The 15818-nt window shown below is 45.6% G+C and overlaps 2 protein-coding genes across 2 annotated transcripts; both read right to left on the reverse strand.

The window, feature by feature from the left end:
* Positions 1 to 822: 822 nt before the first annotated feature.
* myh6 (myosin, heavy chain 6, cardiac muscle, alpha) lies at positions 823 to 6618 on the reverse strand. The gene has a single exon (XM_074685522.1). The coding sequence runs from the start codon at positions 6616 to 6618 to the stop codon at positions 823 to 825; it is 5796 nt and encodes a 1931-aa protein (XP_074541623.1).
* A 3822-nt stretch (positions 6619 to 10440) lies between these two features.
* pak6b (p21 protein (Cdc42/Rac)-activated kinase 6b) lies at positions 10441 to 15545 on the reverse strand. Its single transcript, XM_074685535.1, has 8 exons — positions 15345 to 15545; positions 14304 to 14855; positions 13520 to 13990; positions 13296 to 13429; positions 13087 to 13213; positions 11091 to 11216; positions 10826 to 10960; positions 10441 to 10608 (listed from the first exon to the last, which is right to left on the reverse strand). The coding sequence occupies exons 1-8, from the start codon at positions 15543 to 15545 to the stop codon at positions 10441 to 10443; spliced, it is 1914 nt and encodes a 637-aa protein (XP_074541636.1).
* Positions 15546 to 15818: the final 273 nt, after the last annotated feature.

A 15818-nucleotide genomic window follows, 5' to 3' on the forward strand; every position in this document is an offset into this window, starting at 1 on the left:
GTTTAAAAAAAAATAAAAATAATATCATTGTACCTCAAGGGTTCTTTTGGAGTAAAAGGACTAACAGAATATGCCAGCAGGGGTCCACAGGTGTGGTGACTGGCGGTCATTTTGGAGTTAGAGAAAATTTACTTGCAGTTACACCAATTTACCACTGAAGGAACCTCAAAGGAGCTGCACAGCAGAAAGCACACCAAAGGCTGATTTGCAGTTCCACCCTAGAGACCATGACATAAAATAACTGTCCGCTGCAGTCACCACTATGCACCACAGGGTGAAGATTCAGTTTTATAGAAACAAACCTGGACTATAACACAGATAAGACCACTTGGGCAGGTTAGGAATACTTGCAAGCTGAAAAAGTTAAAGTTCGAACAGATTTTTGGATAAATCTTTTTCTCTTTGGTAAAAGTGTAAATAAAGTGCTCTATGATTACAATATATTAAGTTCATGCTTTGTTTTTTATACTCGGGTTTTTATCAGCTGATATTAGGGATCAGAGAGTGTTTGAAATAACTATTTGTTGACTAAATCTAAAGAAAATCGGTCTTCAGATGCTCCCTGGTTCTACCTGGGTCCACACTTCCTCTGCTCGTTCTGGATCAGGAGCTCCTGTTGATGGAAACAGAAATGTTTATTAGATGTTGAATAAGAACTCTTTGATAATTTGACAAACCCACAGTTTGGTGCACTGAAAACTTCCCTCAGAACAGTTTTTACGGCATGGTAGCAGCTAAAGGTTTGTTAGCAGACACAAAAATAGGACATAAAAAAAAACATAGAAACTCAAACTTTTTGATATTTGGGTCCACCCACCTTCCTCACTCGTCCAGGCCCTTCTTGGTTGACCCGTCCCTGGTCTTCGCCCTCAGCTTGTTCACCTGTGACTCTGCAATGTCTGCCCGCTCCTCCGCCTCTTCCAGCTCATGCTGCAGCTTGCGGAGTTTGGCCATGTTGCCGTTTGCAGCCTCTTCCGCCTCCTCTGCTGCCCGTTTGTAGGACTTGACCTTCAGCTGTAGCTTGTCCACCAGGTCCTGGAGACGAGCCATGTTCTTGCGGTCTTCCTCAGTTTGGTAAGTGAGCTCCTTGATGCGGCGTTCATACTTGCGCACGCCTTTGATGGACTCCGTTCCCCTCTTTTGTTCTGCCTCCAGCTCGTTCTCCAGCTCTTTGATGCGAGCCTCCAGTTTCTGGAGCTGCTTCTTGCCACCCTTCATGGCGATCTGCTCGGCTTCATCCAGACGGTGCTGCAGGTCTTTGATGGTCTGCTCCATGTTCTTCTTCATGCGTTCCAGATGGGCGCTCGTGTCTTGCTCCTTCTTCAGCTCCTCGGCCATCATGGCTGCGTCTGTGATGGCTTTCTTCGCCTTCTCCTCAGCATTGCGGTTCTCCTGGATGGCCTCCTCCATCTCGTTTTGCAGGTTCACGAGGTCTGCTTCATGCTTCTTCTTCTGGTTGATCAGGCTGGTGTTCTGGGAGTGCAGGAGTTGCATGCGCTCTGAAGCGTCAGTGAGCTCCTGTTCAGCCAGTTTCCGGCTTCTTTCTGTCTGCTCCAGAGCAGCCCTCACCTCCTCCAGCTCGGCCTGGATCAGGTTGTGTCTGCGCTCCAGGAGAGCGATGTTCTCCCTCAGGTCATCATTTCCGTGCTGTGCGTCGTCTAATTGGAGCTGGGAGTCCTTCAGAAATGCTTGAAGACTCTTGAGCTGTTTCTGGGCATCAGCAGCCTGCCTGTTAGCCTGACTGAGCTGGATCTCCATCTCATTCAGGTCCCCTTCCATCTTCTTCTTGACTCTCAGGGCCTCATTGCGGCTCCTGGTTTCAGACTCCAGAGAAGACTGCAGGGACTCAAGCATTCGTTGGTAGTTCCTCTTTGCCTGCTCCATTTCCTCGTCTTTCTCACTCAGCTTGCGCTCCATGTCGGCTTTCACTTGGTTGAATTCCAGCTGCGCTCGTAGGATCTTGCCCTCTTCATGCTCCAGAGATCCTTCAGCCTCCTCCAGTGCTGACTGGAGCTCGCCTTTTTCCTGCTCCAGCTGCTTCCGTATCTTTTCCAGTTCATGTGAGCTTCTCCCACCTTCCCCGAGCTGGTCAGTGAGGTCAGAGATCTCCTCTTGGAGGTTCTTGTTCTCTCTCTTCATCGTCTCCAGCTGATCCAGGGACTCTTCATAGGCGTTCCTCAGCTTGAAGAGCTCGGTGCTCAGAGACCGCGCCTCCTTTTGAGAGCTTTCCAGCTCACACTGCGACTCCTCAAACTTCTGTTTCCACTCTGCCATGACTTTGTCGAAGGCTCTTTGTTTCTTGTCCAGAGCGGCGGATGCTGCGTTGGATCTTTCCAGATCCAACATCAGGTCTTCAATCTCATTCTGGAGGCGGTGTTTGGTCTTTTCAAGGGATGAACACTTTGCATTCACAGCTTCAATGGCCTCTTCAGCTTCCTGAAGTCTTTGCACCAGCTTCTTCTTTGCTTCCTCGAGCTCCTCTGTTCTCTGGATACCGTCTGTTTCATACTTTGTTCTCCAGGCTGCCACCTCGGTGTTGGATTTAGACAGAGCTCTTTGCAGTTCAGCTTTGGCCTCCTGCTCTTCCTCAAACTGCTCTCTGAGGAGGTCACAGTCGTGGCGAGAGGACTGCACAGCATGGGCAAGGGCGTTCTTCGCTTTGACTTCCTCCTCCAGCTGTCTGCGCAGATCTTCCACCTGCTGGTTGTATGAGGTTTTCACTCTGGTGAGCTGTGATATCAGACACTCTTTCTCCTCCAGCTGACGTCCAAACTCGCCGTTCTCCGTGAGCAGCTTTGCTCTCTGGGTGGTCAGGTCATTGATGGCTCTTTGGGCCTCCTCATATTTACTCTTGTACTCGTTCATGTTGTCTTCCATTGAGCGGCACATCTTCTCAATGTTCGACTTGGCCTTCACCACACTCTCCATGTTAGCACAAAGATCATCCAGCTCCAGCTTCAGCTCACTTTTCTCCTTCTCCAGCTTTTGCTTCACGCGTTGCAGGTTGTCGAGTTGTTCTCCCAGCTCAGCGACACTGTCAGCATGTTTCTTCCTGAGTGAAGCCGCAGTGGACTCGTGTTGGAGGGTGGACTCCTCCAGCTCCCTCCGCAGCTTCTGAAACTCAGCATCTCTCTTCTTATTCAGCTCCACCTGAGCGGATGTTGCTCCTCCCGCCTCCTCCAGGCGTTCGCTGATGTCCTCCAGCTCTCGGGACAGATCAGAACGCTGCTTCTCGACTTTGGCGCGAGCTGCACGCTCAGCATCCAGCTCCTCTTCCAGCTCCTCAATCCGTGCCTGGTTTTCTTTCAGCTTCTTTTGGAGCTGAACCGAAGCAACTTGCTCATCCTCTAACCGTGAACTTATTTGGGCAACTTCAAAATCCTTTTTCTTCAGTTTTTCTTCCAGCTGCTGTTTGTCATTTTCAACATCCATGAAACTCTCCTGGTTCAGTTTCAGGTCCCCTTCCAGCTTCCTCTTTGAGCGCTCTAGGTCCATCCTGACTTTCTTCTCTTGCTCCAAAGAGCCTTCCAGATCATCCACCTGCTGCTCCAGCTTAGCTTTGGCTTTGGTGAGGCTGTTAACCTTATCCTCTTCACTTTGGAGGTCATCCAGTGTCTGCTGATGGGCCTCCTGCAGCGCTTTCTTCTCTTTGGTTAGCTTCATGATGTTTTCATCCTGACAGGCCATCTCCTCCGTCAGGTTTTTAACCTTGTTCTCCGTAGCGTGCTTCTCTTTCTCCACTTTGGCTAAAGTCAGCTCCAGGTCATCTATGTCCTTCTTTAACTCAGAGCATTCATCTTCCAGCTTCCGTTTCTTGGCTGTGAGATCTGCGTTAAGCTCCTCTTCATCCTCCAGTCGCTCCGTCATCTCCTTCAGCTTCGCCTCCATTTGGATCTTGCTCTTTATGAGCTGTTCGCAGCGTTCTTCAGCATCCGTCAGCGTGTCCTGTTCAGACTGAATCTGTAGAGTCAGATCATTCTTCTCTTGGAGAACCGTCACTATCTTCTCCTCCAGCTCCTTCCGTCTCGCCTCTGATTTCTCCAGAGCTTCTTTCAGCTTGTTGAACTCATCCTTCATGTTTGCCATCTCCTTCTCAGACTCAGCGCTCTTCAGAAGAGGCTTGATCTTGAAGAACAGCTTCATCCATGGCCAGTTCTTTACACCCAGGAATGAGCGCAGGTTCCACTGGATGACCATGAGGGCGTCTCTGCGTTCAACAAGCTTCGCAAACTCGGCCCTCATCAGGATTGCTCGAGCGTTTGCCTGGATCCTGGTGATGATGCGAGAGAGTTGCTCATCCCGCATCTCCTCCAGCGTCCCCAGCAGACCAGCTTTGAAGAAGACTTTGGTGTGGCCAAACTTGTACTGCGTGTGGTCGATGTCCAGCGATCCTAGCAGCTTTTCAGCGCTCTTCTTGCAGTCTATGAACTGACCTTCAGGGATAGCTGAGGCATTCAAGATTCTGTAGCGCTGTTTGAAGTCACCATAGAGCACCCTATTGGGAAAACCCTTCCTGCAGATTCTGATGCCCTCCAGAACGCCGTTACAGCGCAGCTGATGCATCACGAGACAGTTGTCCATGGCCCCTGGAGTTTTCCTCTCATTGGGGATCAGGCAGCGGACGAAGTGAGGATGTGTTGTCTTCAGGTTGTTCATCAACTTGTTCAGGTTTTCCCTGTGAAGCGCTGACACGGTCTGAAATGAGGACCCTTTCTTCTTGGCTCCTTTTCCACCTTTGTCGCCCTCAGCTCCTGCATAGCTCACAAACAGCATGCTGAGGAGCTTAAGCGCTGATTTCTGATACAAACCGACCACCGTTTCATTCAGGGGGTCTTTGTTTTTGACCAACCAGTTGCCGATATTGTAGTCCACCGTGCCGGCATAGTGAACCAGGGCAAAATGAGCCTCTGCTTTCCCCTTTGCAGCCCGTGGCTTCTCAAACATCTTGTTCTTTCCTAAATGATTGTCGTACAGCTTTGACTTGAAGGTCTGGTCGCTTGCTTTTGGAAACATGCACTCTTCCTCTAGAATTGACAGGATCCCCAGCGGCTTCTCAATGAGATCTATGCAAGCTTGTAAGTCCATCCCAAAGTCGATGAACTCCCAGTCGATCCCTTCTTTTTTGTACTCCTCTTGCTCCAGGACGAACATGTGGTGGTTGAAGAACTGTTGCAGTTTCTCGTTGGTGTAGTTGATGCACAGCTGCTCAAAAGTGTTGAAATCAAAGATTTCAAATCCAGCGATGTCTAATACGCCTATGAAGTACTGACGATGCTGTTTCGTGTCCAGGGATTGGTTGATTCTCACCACCATCCAGTTGAACATCTTCTCGTACACTGACTTAGCCAGAGCACCAAGGGAGTAGTAGACTTGGTCCACACTTTGTCCTTTGGTGACATATTCGTTCCCCACCTTGACTCTGGGATGGCAGAGTCCTTTGATGAGGTCAGCAGAGTTCAGCCCCATTAGGTAAGCGGATTTATCTGCAGCCTCTGTCCCATCTGGCTCAGCCTGCTCCTCACGCTGCTTCTGTTTGAACTTCATGTTCCCGTAGTGCATGATGGCGCCAGTTAGTTTATAGACGCCCATCTTCTCCTCTGGTGTGAAGCCGAGCACGTCAAAGGCGCTGTCCGTGGCCATCAACTCCTCTGCGTCGTTGATGGAGGCGACCGTGACCTCTCCTTGGGAGATGTATGAGTAGTCGTATGGGTTGTTGGTGATCAGCAGCATGTCCAGCAGCTCTGGCTTCTGATTGGACAGGATCTGGTAGAAGATGTGGTAGTTCCTCTCAGCCTTGAGCTGGAAGGTTACACGTGACTTCTCCAGCAGGTACGTCTCAATGTCGGCAGACGACAGCTTGCCACTCGTACCAAAGTGAATTCGAATGAATTTCCCAAAACGTGATGAGTTGTCATTTCTTAACGTTTTGGCGTTTCCAAAAGCCTCCAGCGCAGGGTTGGCCTGGATGATTTGGTCCTCCAGTGTCCCTTTGCTGGTGTCTTTTTTGCCTCCACCGACAGCGGCGATGCTGGCGAAGTACTGGATGACTCTCTTAGTGTTCACAGTCTTCCCCGCTCCGGATTCTCCGGTGATGAGGACGGACTGGTTCTCCCTGTCAGTCAGCATGTACTGGTAGGCATTATCTGAGATGGAGAAGATGTGAGGCGGCGCCTCGCTCCTCTTCTTCCCTCTGTAAGCTGCAACTACCTCAGCATCATAGACGGGGAGCCACTTGTATGGGTTGACAGTGACACAGAAGAGCCCGGAGTAGGTGTAGATCATCCATGCAGCGTAACGCTCTTTGAGGTTAAACAGCACGGCAGGCTCGTGGAGGAAGGTGAACATCGCCATGTCTTCGATTTTATCAAATTTCGGCGGGTTCTGGGGGTGGACATCAGCTTCCTTCACGGTCACTGTTGTCCCATCCTCCTTCTTCACTGTCACCATGCCTCCATCTTTGCTCTGGATTTGCCCCTTCATGTATTCGACCTTATCGTCCACTACGAAGCATTCAGTCTTGATGTCAAAAGCTCTGGTCTGGGCTTCCAGTCGCTCCTTGTCAGACTTCCTCAGGAAAGGAGCTGCCTTCCCGAACTCGGCCATCAGAGCGTCACCCATGGTGTGGGGTGGAGGTTTTCTGCAGGCAGCAGAGGAATTGGACAGAGAAGAGTCTATTCTCTGGTGAATCTTACGCTGAACTGCAGACTCCTGATGGCAGGAAGCAGTTTATAAGGACCCCACAAGGACCAAATTAGGACAGAACTCCTGAAGACAAAAAAAAAAAAAAAACAGACACTGAACCAGCTACAGGGTGTGAGCGCATCATGAGGGCAAATTCAGGACCTTTAGCTGTTAGCGTCCATTTTAGGAAGAGGAGTGTTCCACTGCTTATCTGAACGCTGATACTGATGCCTCTTCATTTAGACTCCAACAGGTCTTCCTGTATCTTCACAGCACTCACACTCTGCTGCTCGTCCTTTAACATCACCTGACCATTCATTACAAATACATCAGTTCATTTAATACTTGCAGTTTAACTGTCTTATTTAGTCTGATATAAACAAATGTTTACAAAGTGCTTTGACAGAAAAAGAATGACAGAAACTTCGGAGGATGACTATGCAAGAACAAAATAGGATGCAAAACAAGAATAAATTCAATCAAGTGGAATAAAAGTGATGAAACAGTTTGCAGGAAAGCAATCAATGTTTTACCATTGTTAATACAATGGTAAAACGATGTCAAAGCTTTTAAAAAGAAGACGACATCAAATAAAAATAAATTGGAACCCTAAAAAGCATGTGGAGCTCTGAGATAAGAAAACATTTTCAAAAAATGAATAAGACCAACAAAGGACAGTACATGGTGAAAACAGAAAATTTAAGCAAGTGGTTGTCATATTTATCAGAAAAGTATCTTATTAGACTTAATATGAGCCACCTTCATCTGACAAGTCCGGTAAAATATCTTAACTAAAGATATTAAAAGACAAAAATGACGACAAAAATGTTAAAAAAAAAAAAAAAAAAACAGACATAGAACCACTCCAGGACGCAATTTACATATGACTATGTTGCTGCCGTCTTTCCACTTGACAAAAATAAACCACTGCTGAACCTAAACGTGCTCTTCTCCTTCTTTTAAGCTTGCTATGGTTGCCAGGTACGTATGACAACAGCTGAAAAAAAACTACCCGCCCAAAAAGAAGTCCAATTTCACAGGAAAACCACTAAGCAAGCTTCCTTGCTGCCCAGTTAACATGGTGAAATGTAACTGCAGATTGTTGGATTTTAAATCATTAATGGCTTAATAACATAAATAAATAAATAAATAAAAATAGGCCTAATGCACGGGTCTGAGTCATCCAACAGGTTAAAAATCCATGTGTTGTATGTTCGTCTTCGAAAACAGTTTTATTTTCAGGAGACTTTTGGTAAGAGAACCAATTTAATTTAACAGTTTTTTCTTTACTGAATTTTAAGAATAAAGGAGACAAAAATAAAATGTTCACGCTCGGTTTAAAATTATATCCTAAAGTAAAAGATTTAAAAAACAAGTAAAAAAATGCTTTGAATCCAAGCATCTGAATAAAGGCACGTGCTGAATGAGTGGCAGTACAGAGAGTGTGTGTGATGCTCTGAAGTGTGTGTGTGTGTCTCTTTATCTGTGACAGTCTGGACTCATCAGCTCTCAGCCTCCAAATAGAAACCAGATAAAAGTTTATCTCAGTCCCACAGCAGCATGTGGACGGTACTTCAGACCTCCTGAGAGCAGAATCATACCTTACTGTCCACAAAATGTTTCTGGACTTAGTCTTTTTGGTCTTTGCAAACAGATTATGAACTCAGAGGGGATTGAGATTTTTATCCTCTTTCATAAGGAAAACAAAAACATCAGTGTTCATAAATGATGCTTAAATCAGGAGCTTTGATCACAGAGAGTCACAGAAACACAGAGCTTTAACTGCTCACCATATGGACTGCTGTGATTCTCTCTGTGCTGGATTACTTAAAAAAGAGAGACAGGAAGCTACAGAAAGTTCAGGACATCAGCTGAAAAACAGACTTAGTTTTCATCAACTAACGGATCCAGACGAGACTCGTGATGATGAAAAATAAAAAGTGACCAACATGTTTAAAAACATTATCATTTTTATTTACATTATCTGTTTTTTGTTTTTATAAAAGTTATATAAAATACAAAAATCTATCCAACATGTGCAAAATCACATTCTGAATAAAACTGTGCAAGTGTTCAGAGACAATCCTCTTCGGGTGAAAAGTACATCAACAGGAAAACAAAAAGCTGTTTTCATCATTCAGCATCCACACAGGAGCATCATGGGAAATAATCTGAGCCCTAACAACATGCAGATGTAAAAAAGGAAAAAAAAAATGTTTGGTTGGCACCCATTAGTCCATCAGTCACAGCATCTCAGAGCTTCTTTAGGAGACATTAAGCTCTAGGGGCGGTTTAAAATGTGTTAGCTTTGTTGCTAACAGAAAGCTAGCTGACGTATTTAGATCTGCGAAGTCAAAGTCAGATGAAACAAAAGCCTCACTGTTACATCCTGACTGATTGAGGGTTTCGGGTCCATTCATCGAATTCTGCCTGTTAGTATAGGCTTTTTTATCCTCTAATCCAACAAAATGACCAACGTAGCCAGACCTCAGTGTAAGACATGAACTAGATATCACCGAGCAACTGCACCCTCTGTTTTGGACTCTGTGGAGATAACACAAACCCTTAAATTCACACAAATGTATTCTGAATCTGAAATAAACTGACTGAGTTTTTTTTGGTTTTGTTTTGTTTTAAAAGCTGCCGACTAGAATCTGTGGTTTGTATGAAAACACTGTTAGCTGCTTTTCAGGAATAGATGAGTTTATTTCTTTGTTTCTGAAAATCTAACAGTCAGTGAAGGTTGAGCTTAAAACATAGGTCTTTTTGTCCGCTCTGAAATGGAATGGCTGCTAATTTTGGATCCAAATAAAAACTCTGACAAGTTGTTTTTTTCTTTGCTACATTTTCATATTTGTCAGAAGTTCATTTGCAAGCATCATCGAAAAATGAAATGTTCTTTTCATTTTAGTTGAAACATCTTTTTTAAGTCTGTGCCGAAACACAGAAAACCTGAAATGTTAAATACTGAAATCACACATCTCAATGGTCAAGGGTCAATGAGCAGCATAAAGGTGTGTCAGGTTGATCTGTTTGGGTTCACAGACAGGAAATGATCCCCCACACTTTCAAAATAGGATTCAATGTTCTTTTACTGGAGGTCAAAGTTCACAATCCACTGTCACAGCCATGAATCCTGAGTGCTCTCAAAAGTCTCAGTGTATCCAGGTGAGTCTCATTCTCCCCTACTCAGGTAAGTTTCAGCTTAAGACCAGGTGTGTTTCATGTGTCCTAGGTTCTTTCCAGGAAAGTCCCAAGGGTTTAAGGTGAGTCCCACATGAGTCTCAAAAGTAAGGTTTTGGAGTGAGTTTTGCATGTTTAAACTGTGACCCAGGTGAATCATACTCATTTAGACTTGGTTCAGGGTAAGCCTCAGGGGCTTCAGGTGAGTCTAAATTTTTCCTGTCCTCTCAAATGGTGATTTCTACATGAGTCTCACGTGTTAAGGATGAGTCTTATGTAGGTCCTTGTTAGGTCTCAGGTCCCTTAGGGCTTTGGTAGGTCTTGATAATGTCTTGTCAGTCTCAGATTAGCCTCACATAAGTCCAGAGCAAGACTTAGGTGAGTTTCAGGTGTGACACCTCTGATGAGTCCAAGGGAACTTAGCATGTGGGATGACATCATTCCCACTCCCCACTTCCCAGTTCCAATGTAAATGGAACGGACCACTATGTGGGTGTCATGTGTCCCAGAGGGCCCAGGTACCCCAGGTGAGTCTCAGCTGAGTCTTAACTGTTCTCTCAGGTGTGTCTCAGGAGTTCAGCAGAGTGACATGCGTTTGCGGTGCTGCTCCACCAGAGGTACCAGGCAGCGCGGTGAGTCTGCCTGCAGCAGGAATGGGTGCTCTAGCAGGTCTGCAGCAGTGGATCGCTGCAGCGTATCACGGGTCAACATGCAGCCCAGGAAGTCCTTCAAGACTGGAGACACCTGGATGCAGAAAGTGACATCATCAAACACAGGCTAACTGGTTAGCCAAATCTCTGGATTGAACTGCATCAGGAAGCTGATTCCATAGGTCACAACACAATTTAAAGGGGTAGTTTTATTTGTTTTCAGATCAGTGGAACAGTTCTAGAGAGAGGGTCTTCATAATGCATGTTCTGGTCATATGACCAGTGTGTGGTGTGTGTGTGTAGAGTCTGACCTTGTGGAAGTTCTTCACGCCTGGCGCTGGATCATCTCTCAGCTTCTTCATGGCGTTGATGGGTGTGTCGCTGAAATATGGCGGCTCTCCGTCCACCATCTCCACCACCATTATCCCCAATGACCAGATGTCCACCTGAAGGGACACAGGAGGGAGGGAGCTCTTACAGTCTAGCTTAAACATCACCATTAATAGAACTGAACCCCCTCTTTGATTCACATTAACAACCTGCCTCTACATCATGATCATGGTCTGTTCTCGTTACCTCAGTCCCGTATGGCTTTTTAGAGATCACTTCAGGAGCCATCCAGTACGGAGTCCCCACCAGAGACTTCCTCTTGGGGACATCTTTACTGATCTGAGCGCAAAACCCAAAGTCTGACAGTTTGATCTGCAGCAGGAGAGAAGAAGAGAGAAAGAAGGGGAAAAAAGCATGGTAAGTTTTTGTAGGAATTAAAAATTAAAATTGATGCATTAAAATTGTACTTTGTAAATAAGTCTGGTCTGCAATATTAGTCAAGAATTTTATTTCAATTTCATTCGGTTAATTATTTTGATTTTTAGCTAGATAATTTAGATAATTTTTGATATTTTTGATAAAGATAAGTTAGTGTTGTTTGTCATTTCTTTACATCAATTTTTCTTCTGAGTATTACTTTGTGCACTTGTGGCAATCGTAGCTCCTACAGCTAGTGCTGTTTAGCAATGCTGGGGGTAAGTTGTATAGGAAAACCTCATCCATCTATAATGTTTATAGTAAAAGTGAAGCCTTTTTAGTTGAGGAGTTTATGAGAAGATGATATGATACTGTTTGGCAGAGTTTCTGATTGTCAAATTTCACGTTTAACAAGTAATTTTTACTTCAGCTAGTGGTGTTTTATGAGATGCAGAGATTTGAATCATAAAATCCCATATTTTGGAAATTCTGGCTTGGAGGTGCAGAAACCAGAGACTTTGGGGCAACTTTTGTGATTTATGTTGGATTTACTTTGGAGTCTTTGTTGTTCTTCAGTTTATTAGGAAGCATGTGTATTTGTACTTTGCCCACTGGATGTCACTGTTGTTGTAATTCATTTTCAATCATATATTTACAAGCCAATACGATGGTGCTAAACATTTGGGAAATTTTGTTAATTTTCTTAAATTCAAGTTTCATCTTAATGTATTTGTATGTATTTTATTTGCAAAATACACAACCAGTCAAAAGTTTTAGAAGACCCAAATTTCACCATCTTTAAATTGAAATTCTAACAGTTCAAGTCCAATGAATATCTTGAAATGGTAGAAAAGAAAATTTTGAATTGCCAGAGGTTTAAACAGATAGGCTTACTGGAAAAAAGCTGAAAAAAAACCCATTTCATTATTCTACAAAAAGGTCTTTTAACAACATAAAGCTTTTCACAGCAATGGAGCCTGATCAAACCTTGAAAGTTGATTCTACCAATTCCTACAGGTGTCACAAAAGCTGAGCACACTGTGGGATCAGACCGTCAAGGTGAGCATTATTGAACAGTACTGTACATCAAAACATGTGTAATACCAAAATGAGCAGGAAAAGGCTCATAAATCATAATGAAAGAGAGACAGGGCATCATTTTTTTTGTAGAAAGAGGTCTTTCCTCTTGGGAAACTGTAAACTGCAGATTAACTATGAGTGTTTTAGATGCTCATAGTTAAACCTTAGACCTACAGGTGTGAACTCGCACTGAGTGAATCAGTAAAGACAGGACTGTTTACTTTGTGGATTTGTTTTCAGGGTGTAGCTTAGTTTACATTTTGCTCAATTACACAAACACACCCTTATGACTGGAACGATTGTGAGTAACTTTTAACTCACATGCAAACATAATATTGCGTTATGATATTTGTTACAAAGATAAAAGACCTGAGATCAGTAAAAACACTTTTCATGTCGACAGGTAAGTTATACGAAAGCTCAGTAGGCACAGTTTGAGCTTTAGAGACCAAAGCTTTTATGATATTATGCTATAAACATGTTTATTTCTGCAGATAAGTTTTTAACACAGGACTCTATGGGGATTGACACACTTTTGGGGGCATTCTCTAGGGGACACTCCAGGTACTGCAGTTTTTGGAGAGTTAATACAATGTTGATTTTTCAGCCTTGGCAGAACGATCAGCTAAGTTAGACTATGTTTGGGATGTGCATGTGTGTGTGTGTGTGTGTGTGTGTGTGTGTGTGTGTGTGTGTGTGTGTGTGTGTGTGTGCGCTTGTGTGTGTGTGTTCAAGTGTGTGTTACCCTTCCGTCCAGCGTCAGCAGGATGGAGTCACTCTTGATGTCTCTGTGGATGACTCCTTGTGCGTGAAGGTAAGTTAACGCCTGCAGGACACCCTCACACACCGTCGCCGTCTGTTCCTCATTCAGTCTTGACACACACATACACACACTTTTTTTTAAAATACAGAATCCAAAAACAGAGAAACAGGTACCTGTGACTTCCTGCTCACCTAGTTTCACTGACGATATGTGTAAGAGCCCCGCCCTGCAGGTACTCCATGATGACCCAGAGTTCTTCCTCCACCAAAGCGCTGCGGAACATTTCCACCACGTTCTGGTGCCGGTAGTCCCTCATGATCACCACCTGAGACACACAGGGACAGGTGAGGCTGCTGCTGATGTCACTCTCACCAGTGTTCAGTTTAAGACTTCAAAATAGAAATATTCATGATACCTCATTGAAAAGTAGCTCCCGCCGCTGCTGCTTCCTCAGATCCATCATCTTCACCGCCACCTGCCGTCCGCTGTGCCGCTCCCGGGCAATGCACACCACACCTGTGGACCCTTCCCCAATCTTCACAAAGTTCTCCAGGGTGGTTCTCGGGTCACCAGGGTCCACTACCATCTGCAGTGCTGCCTTGAACTGCTCGTGAGTCACCTTCCCTCCGCTTTCAGGCACTGTTGGCTGCGGGGAGGAAGGGCAGAGGCGGGCGGAGGGTGGGGGAAGTCCAGGGGAACCTGCAGGAGAGGGGCGGCGCTGGGAGGGAAAGTCTGGAGTAGAGGGGGTCTGTTGTCTTGGAGAAGCTCCAATGTTGAAGCTGGAGGAGGGGCGGAGTGTGCGGCGAGGTAAACCCCGCCCAGTGACCAGAGGACTGCTGGTGCTGTTCGGAGGGGGTAGCAAAAGAGGGGTGGAGGGGGAGGTGGTCTGGGGGAGGACAGGAGAACATTTGACAACAGAGTTATTTTGATCAATATGGATTATGAACCTAAAAAGAGGGGAGTAACATTTCTGACCACCAGATGGAGACAGGAAGACAGATAATTCTAACCCCACCAATCAGAAATGTTCAGTATTAGTTTGACTTGCAAGCAGGAACTTTTCAGGGAGGAGCTCAACTACCCAAGAACTAAAGTTAGACCTTTGTGTCCTCAAGGTCCCCAGTTCTTTTAGGGATCTACCTGCTGTCAAAATTTAACTTCAGACATATTCTGGTTCTGGTTCTGGTTCTGGTTCTCACCTTAAGGTCGTAGGTGGAGTGAGGTCTCCTGGACGTATTCAGAAGGTCTGGCAGGTGAGTGCCCCCTGCTTTTTGTCTCATATGAACTCTGCTGCTCGCCTCTTCAGTCTGTTTGTTGTATTGACAGGAAGTCATCCTTGGTCTTAGCCCCGCCCCCTCACTACGTGCGTATTGTCCCCCTGCTCTACCCGCTCCATCTGTCCTCTGAGCAGTCACGGTGCCAGTCCCCACCTCACAGGTGGACTTGGCTCTCTGCAGAGCTCCGTTCAGTTTGGGGCTGCCTCTCTCGCCACGGACTTGTCGTATCCGATCCTGCCAGTAGGTGGAGCCCCCGTCCGTCTTCACACCATCACTGCGGTTATTTAGCTCCTCATAGTGGTACGTCTCATTCTCCGCCAGTTCTCCCAGACGTCCAAGAGAGCGGGCTCGTTTCCGTGCCGATGGGCTGCTGCGACGCAGAGAGTTGGAGCTGGTGACTGAGAGGCGGCTCATCTCAGAGATGACGTGGGAAATGTAGTCCTCATGGCCGATGAAACTGCCCCGAACAATCGTCTGCCGAGAGAAGAATGACAGACTTTGATAGAAATCCAACAAACAATGGTTTAATCTGAGATTACAGCTCCACTTACATGGATTTTTGTGAAATCTATGATTGTAGAACTTAAATGAGTACACAATTTTCAGGATTTGCTTTATTCTAAATTAAATTAAAGGTTAAAAGTGAATTTAGTTTAAGTCAATTCTGTTTTTTAAACATTCAGAAAAGAAAAGACATAAACATCTGCCAAATTTCCAACAAGCATGACATTTACAAAGATTCAGTGAATGCACCATGAGCAGCTCCTGTAAACAAATGGTGTCAGAGGTCAGAGGTCGGCGTAAGGCCAAATCAGCTGAGCTCCAACTGATGGAGGAAGGAATGCAGAGCATGTTGTTTTTGTAAACATTGCTTCCTCTCTCATGGTCAGACTGAATTCATGCTGAATTTTTTTTTTGAGCTTGGTTGTTTTTACTCCAAACAAAACTCTTTCCCCTGCTCACCTTCTTGAGTTCGACCTCCGTAATCCTAGAGGGGTCCACCAGGGGGCGCGGCCTTCTCAGTGTGTCAATAACGCTTTGCCACTGCGGTGGCAGGCCCACGTAGCGACCAGTCGCCGCATCAAACGATGTGTGGACACGATGCTGGAAGTCTTGTGGTGCCGAGATCTCCGGCCTGCGCCTCTTCTTCCGGCGGCTGAACATTGCGATGGCGGCGCGGCAACGGCCGCCAACGGATGGTGAGACCTGAGGGAGGCAGCAGGAAGCAGGACAGCACTGCTGATTGGATGGAGCCATGGTGGACGGTCCAATCACACACACACTCACCACACATTAAACTCTACACGAACACACACACACAAGCTGACATAAACACACACGTTGGCGTTCTCTGTGAACTGGCAGATTCTTTTCCTGTTCTCAGGTGTTTCACCTGAGCTGAGTCACATGACCTCCTCCTCCCTTTCTGCTGTCAGA

This window comes from Halichoeres trimaculatus, unplaced genomic scaffold (assembly GCF_033239565.1).
Source record: "Halichoeres trimaculatus isolate MK-OKI-2021-1 unplaced genomic scaffold, fHalTri1.1 fHalTri1_scaffold_13, whole genome shotgun sequence".
In the NCBI taxonomy this organism is placed as follows: Eukaryota; Metazoa; Chordata; class Actinopteri; order Labriformes; family Labridae; genus Halichoeres; species Halichoeres trimaculatus.

Coding starts and splice junctions, on each gene's coding strand:
- myh6 (XM_074685522.1), bottom strand. CDS start 6,618: ATGGGTGACGCTCTGATGGCCGAGTTCGGGAAGGCAGCTCCTTTCCTG.
- pak6b (XM_074685535.1), bottom strand. CDS start 15,545: ATGTTCAGCCGCCGGAAGAAGAGGCGCAGGCCGGAGATCTCGGCACCA. Junction 13,991..14,303: donor ACTCCACCTACGACCTTAAG/GTGAGAACCAGA, acceptor GTCCTCCCCCAG/ACCACCTCCCCCTCCACCCC. Junction 13,214..13,295: donor CATATCGTCAGTGAAACTAG/GTGAGCAGGAAG, acceptor GTGTGTGTCAAG/ACTGAATGAGGAACAGACGG.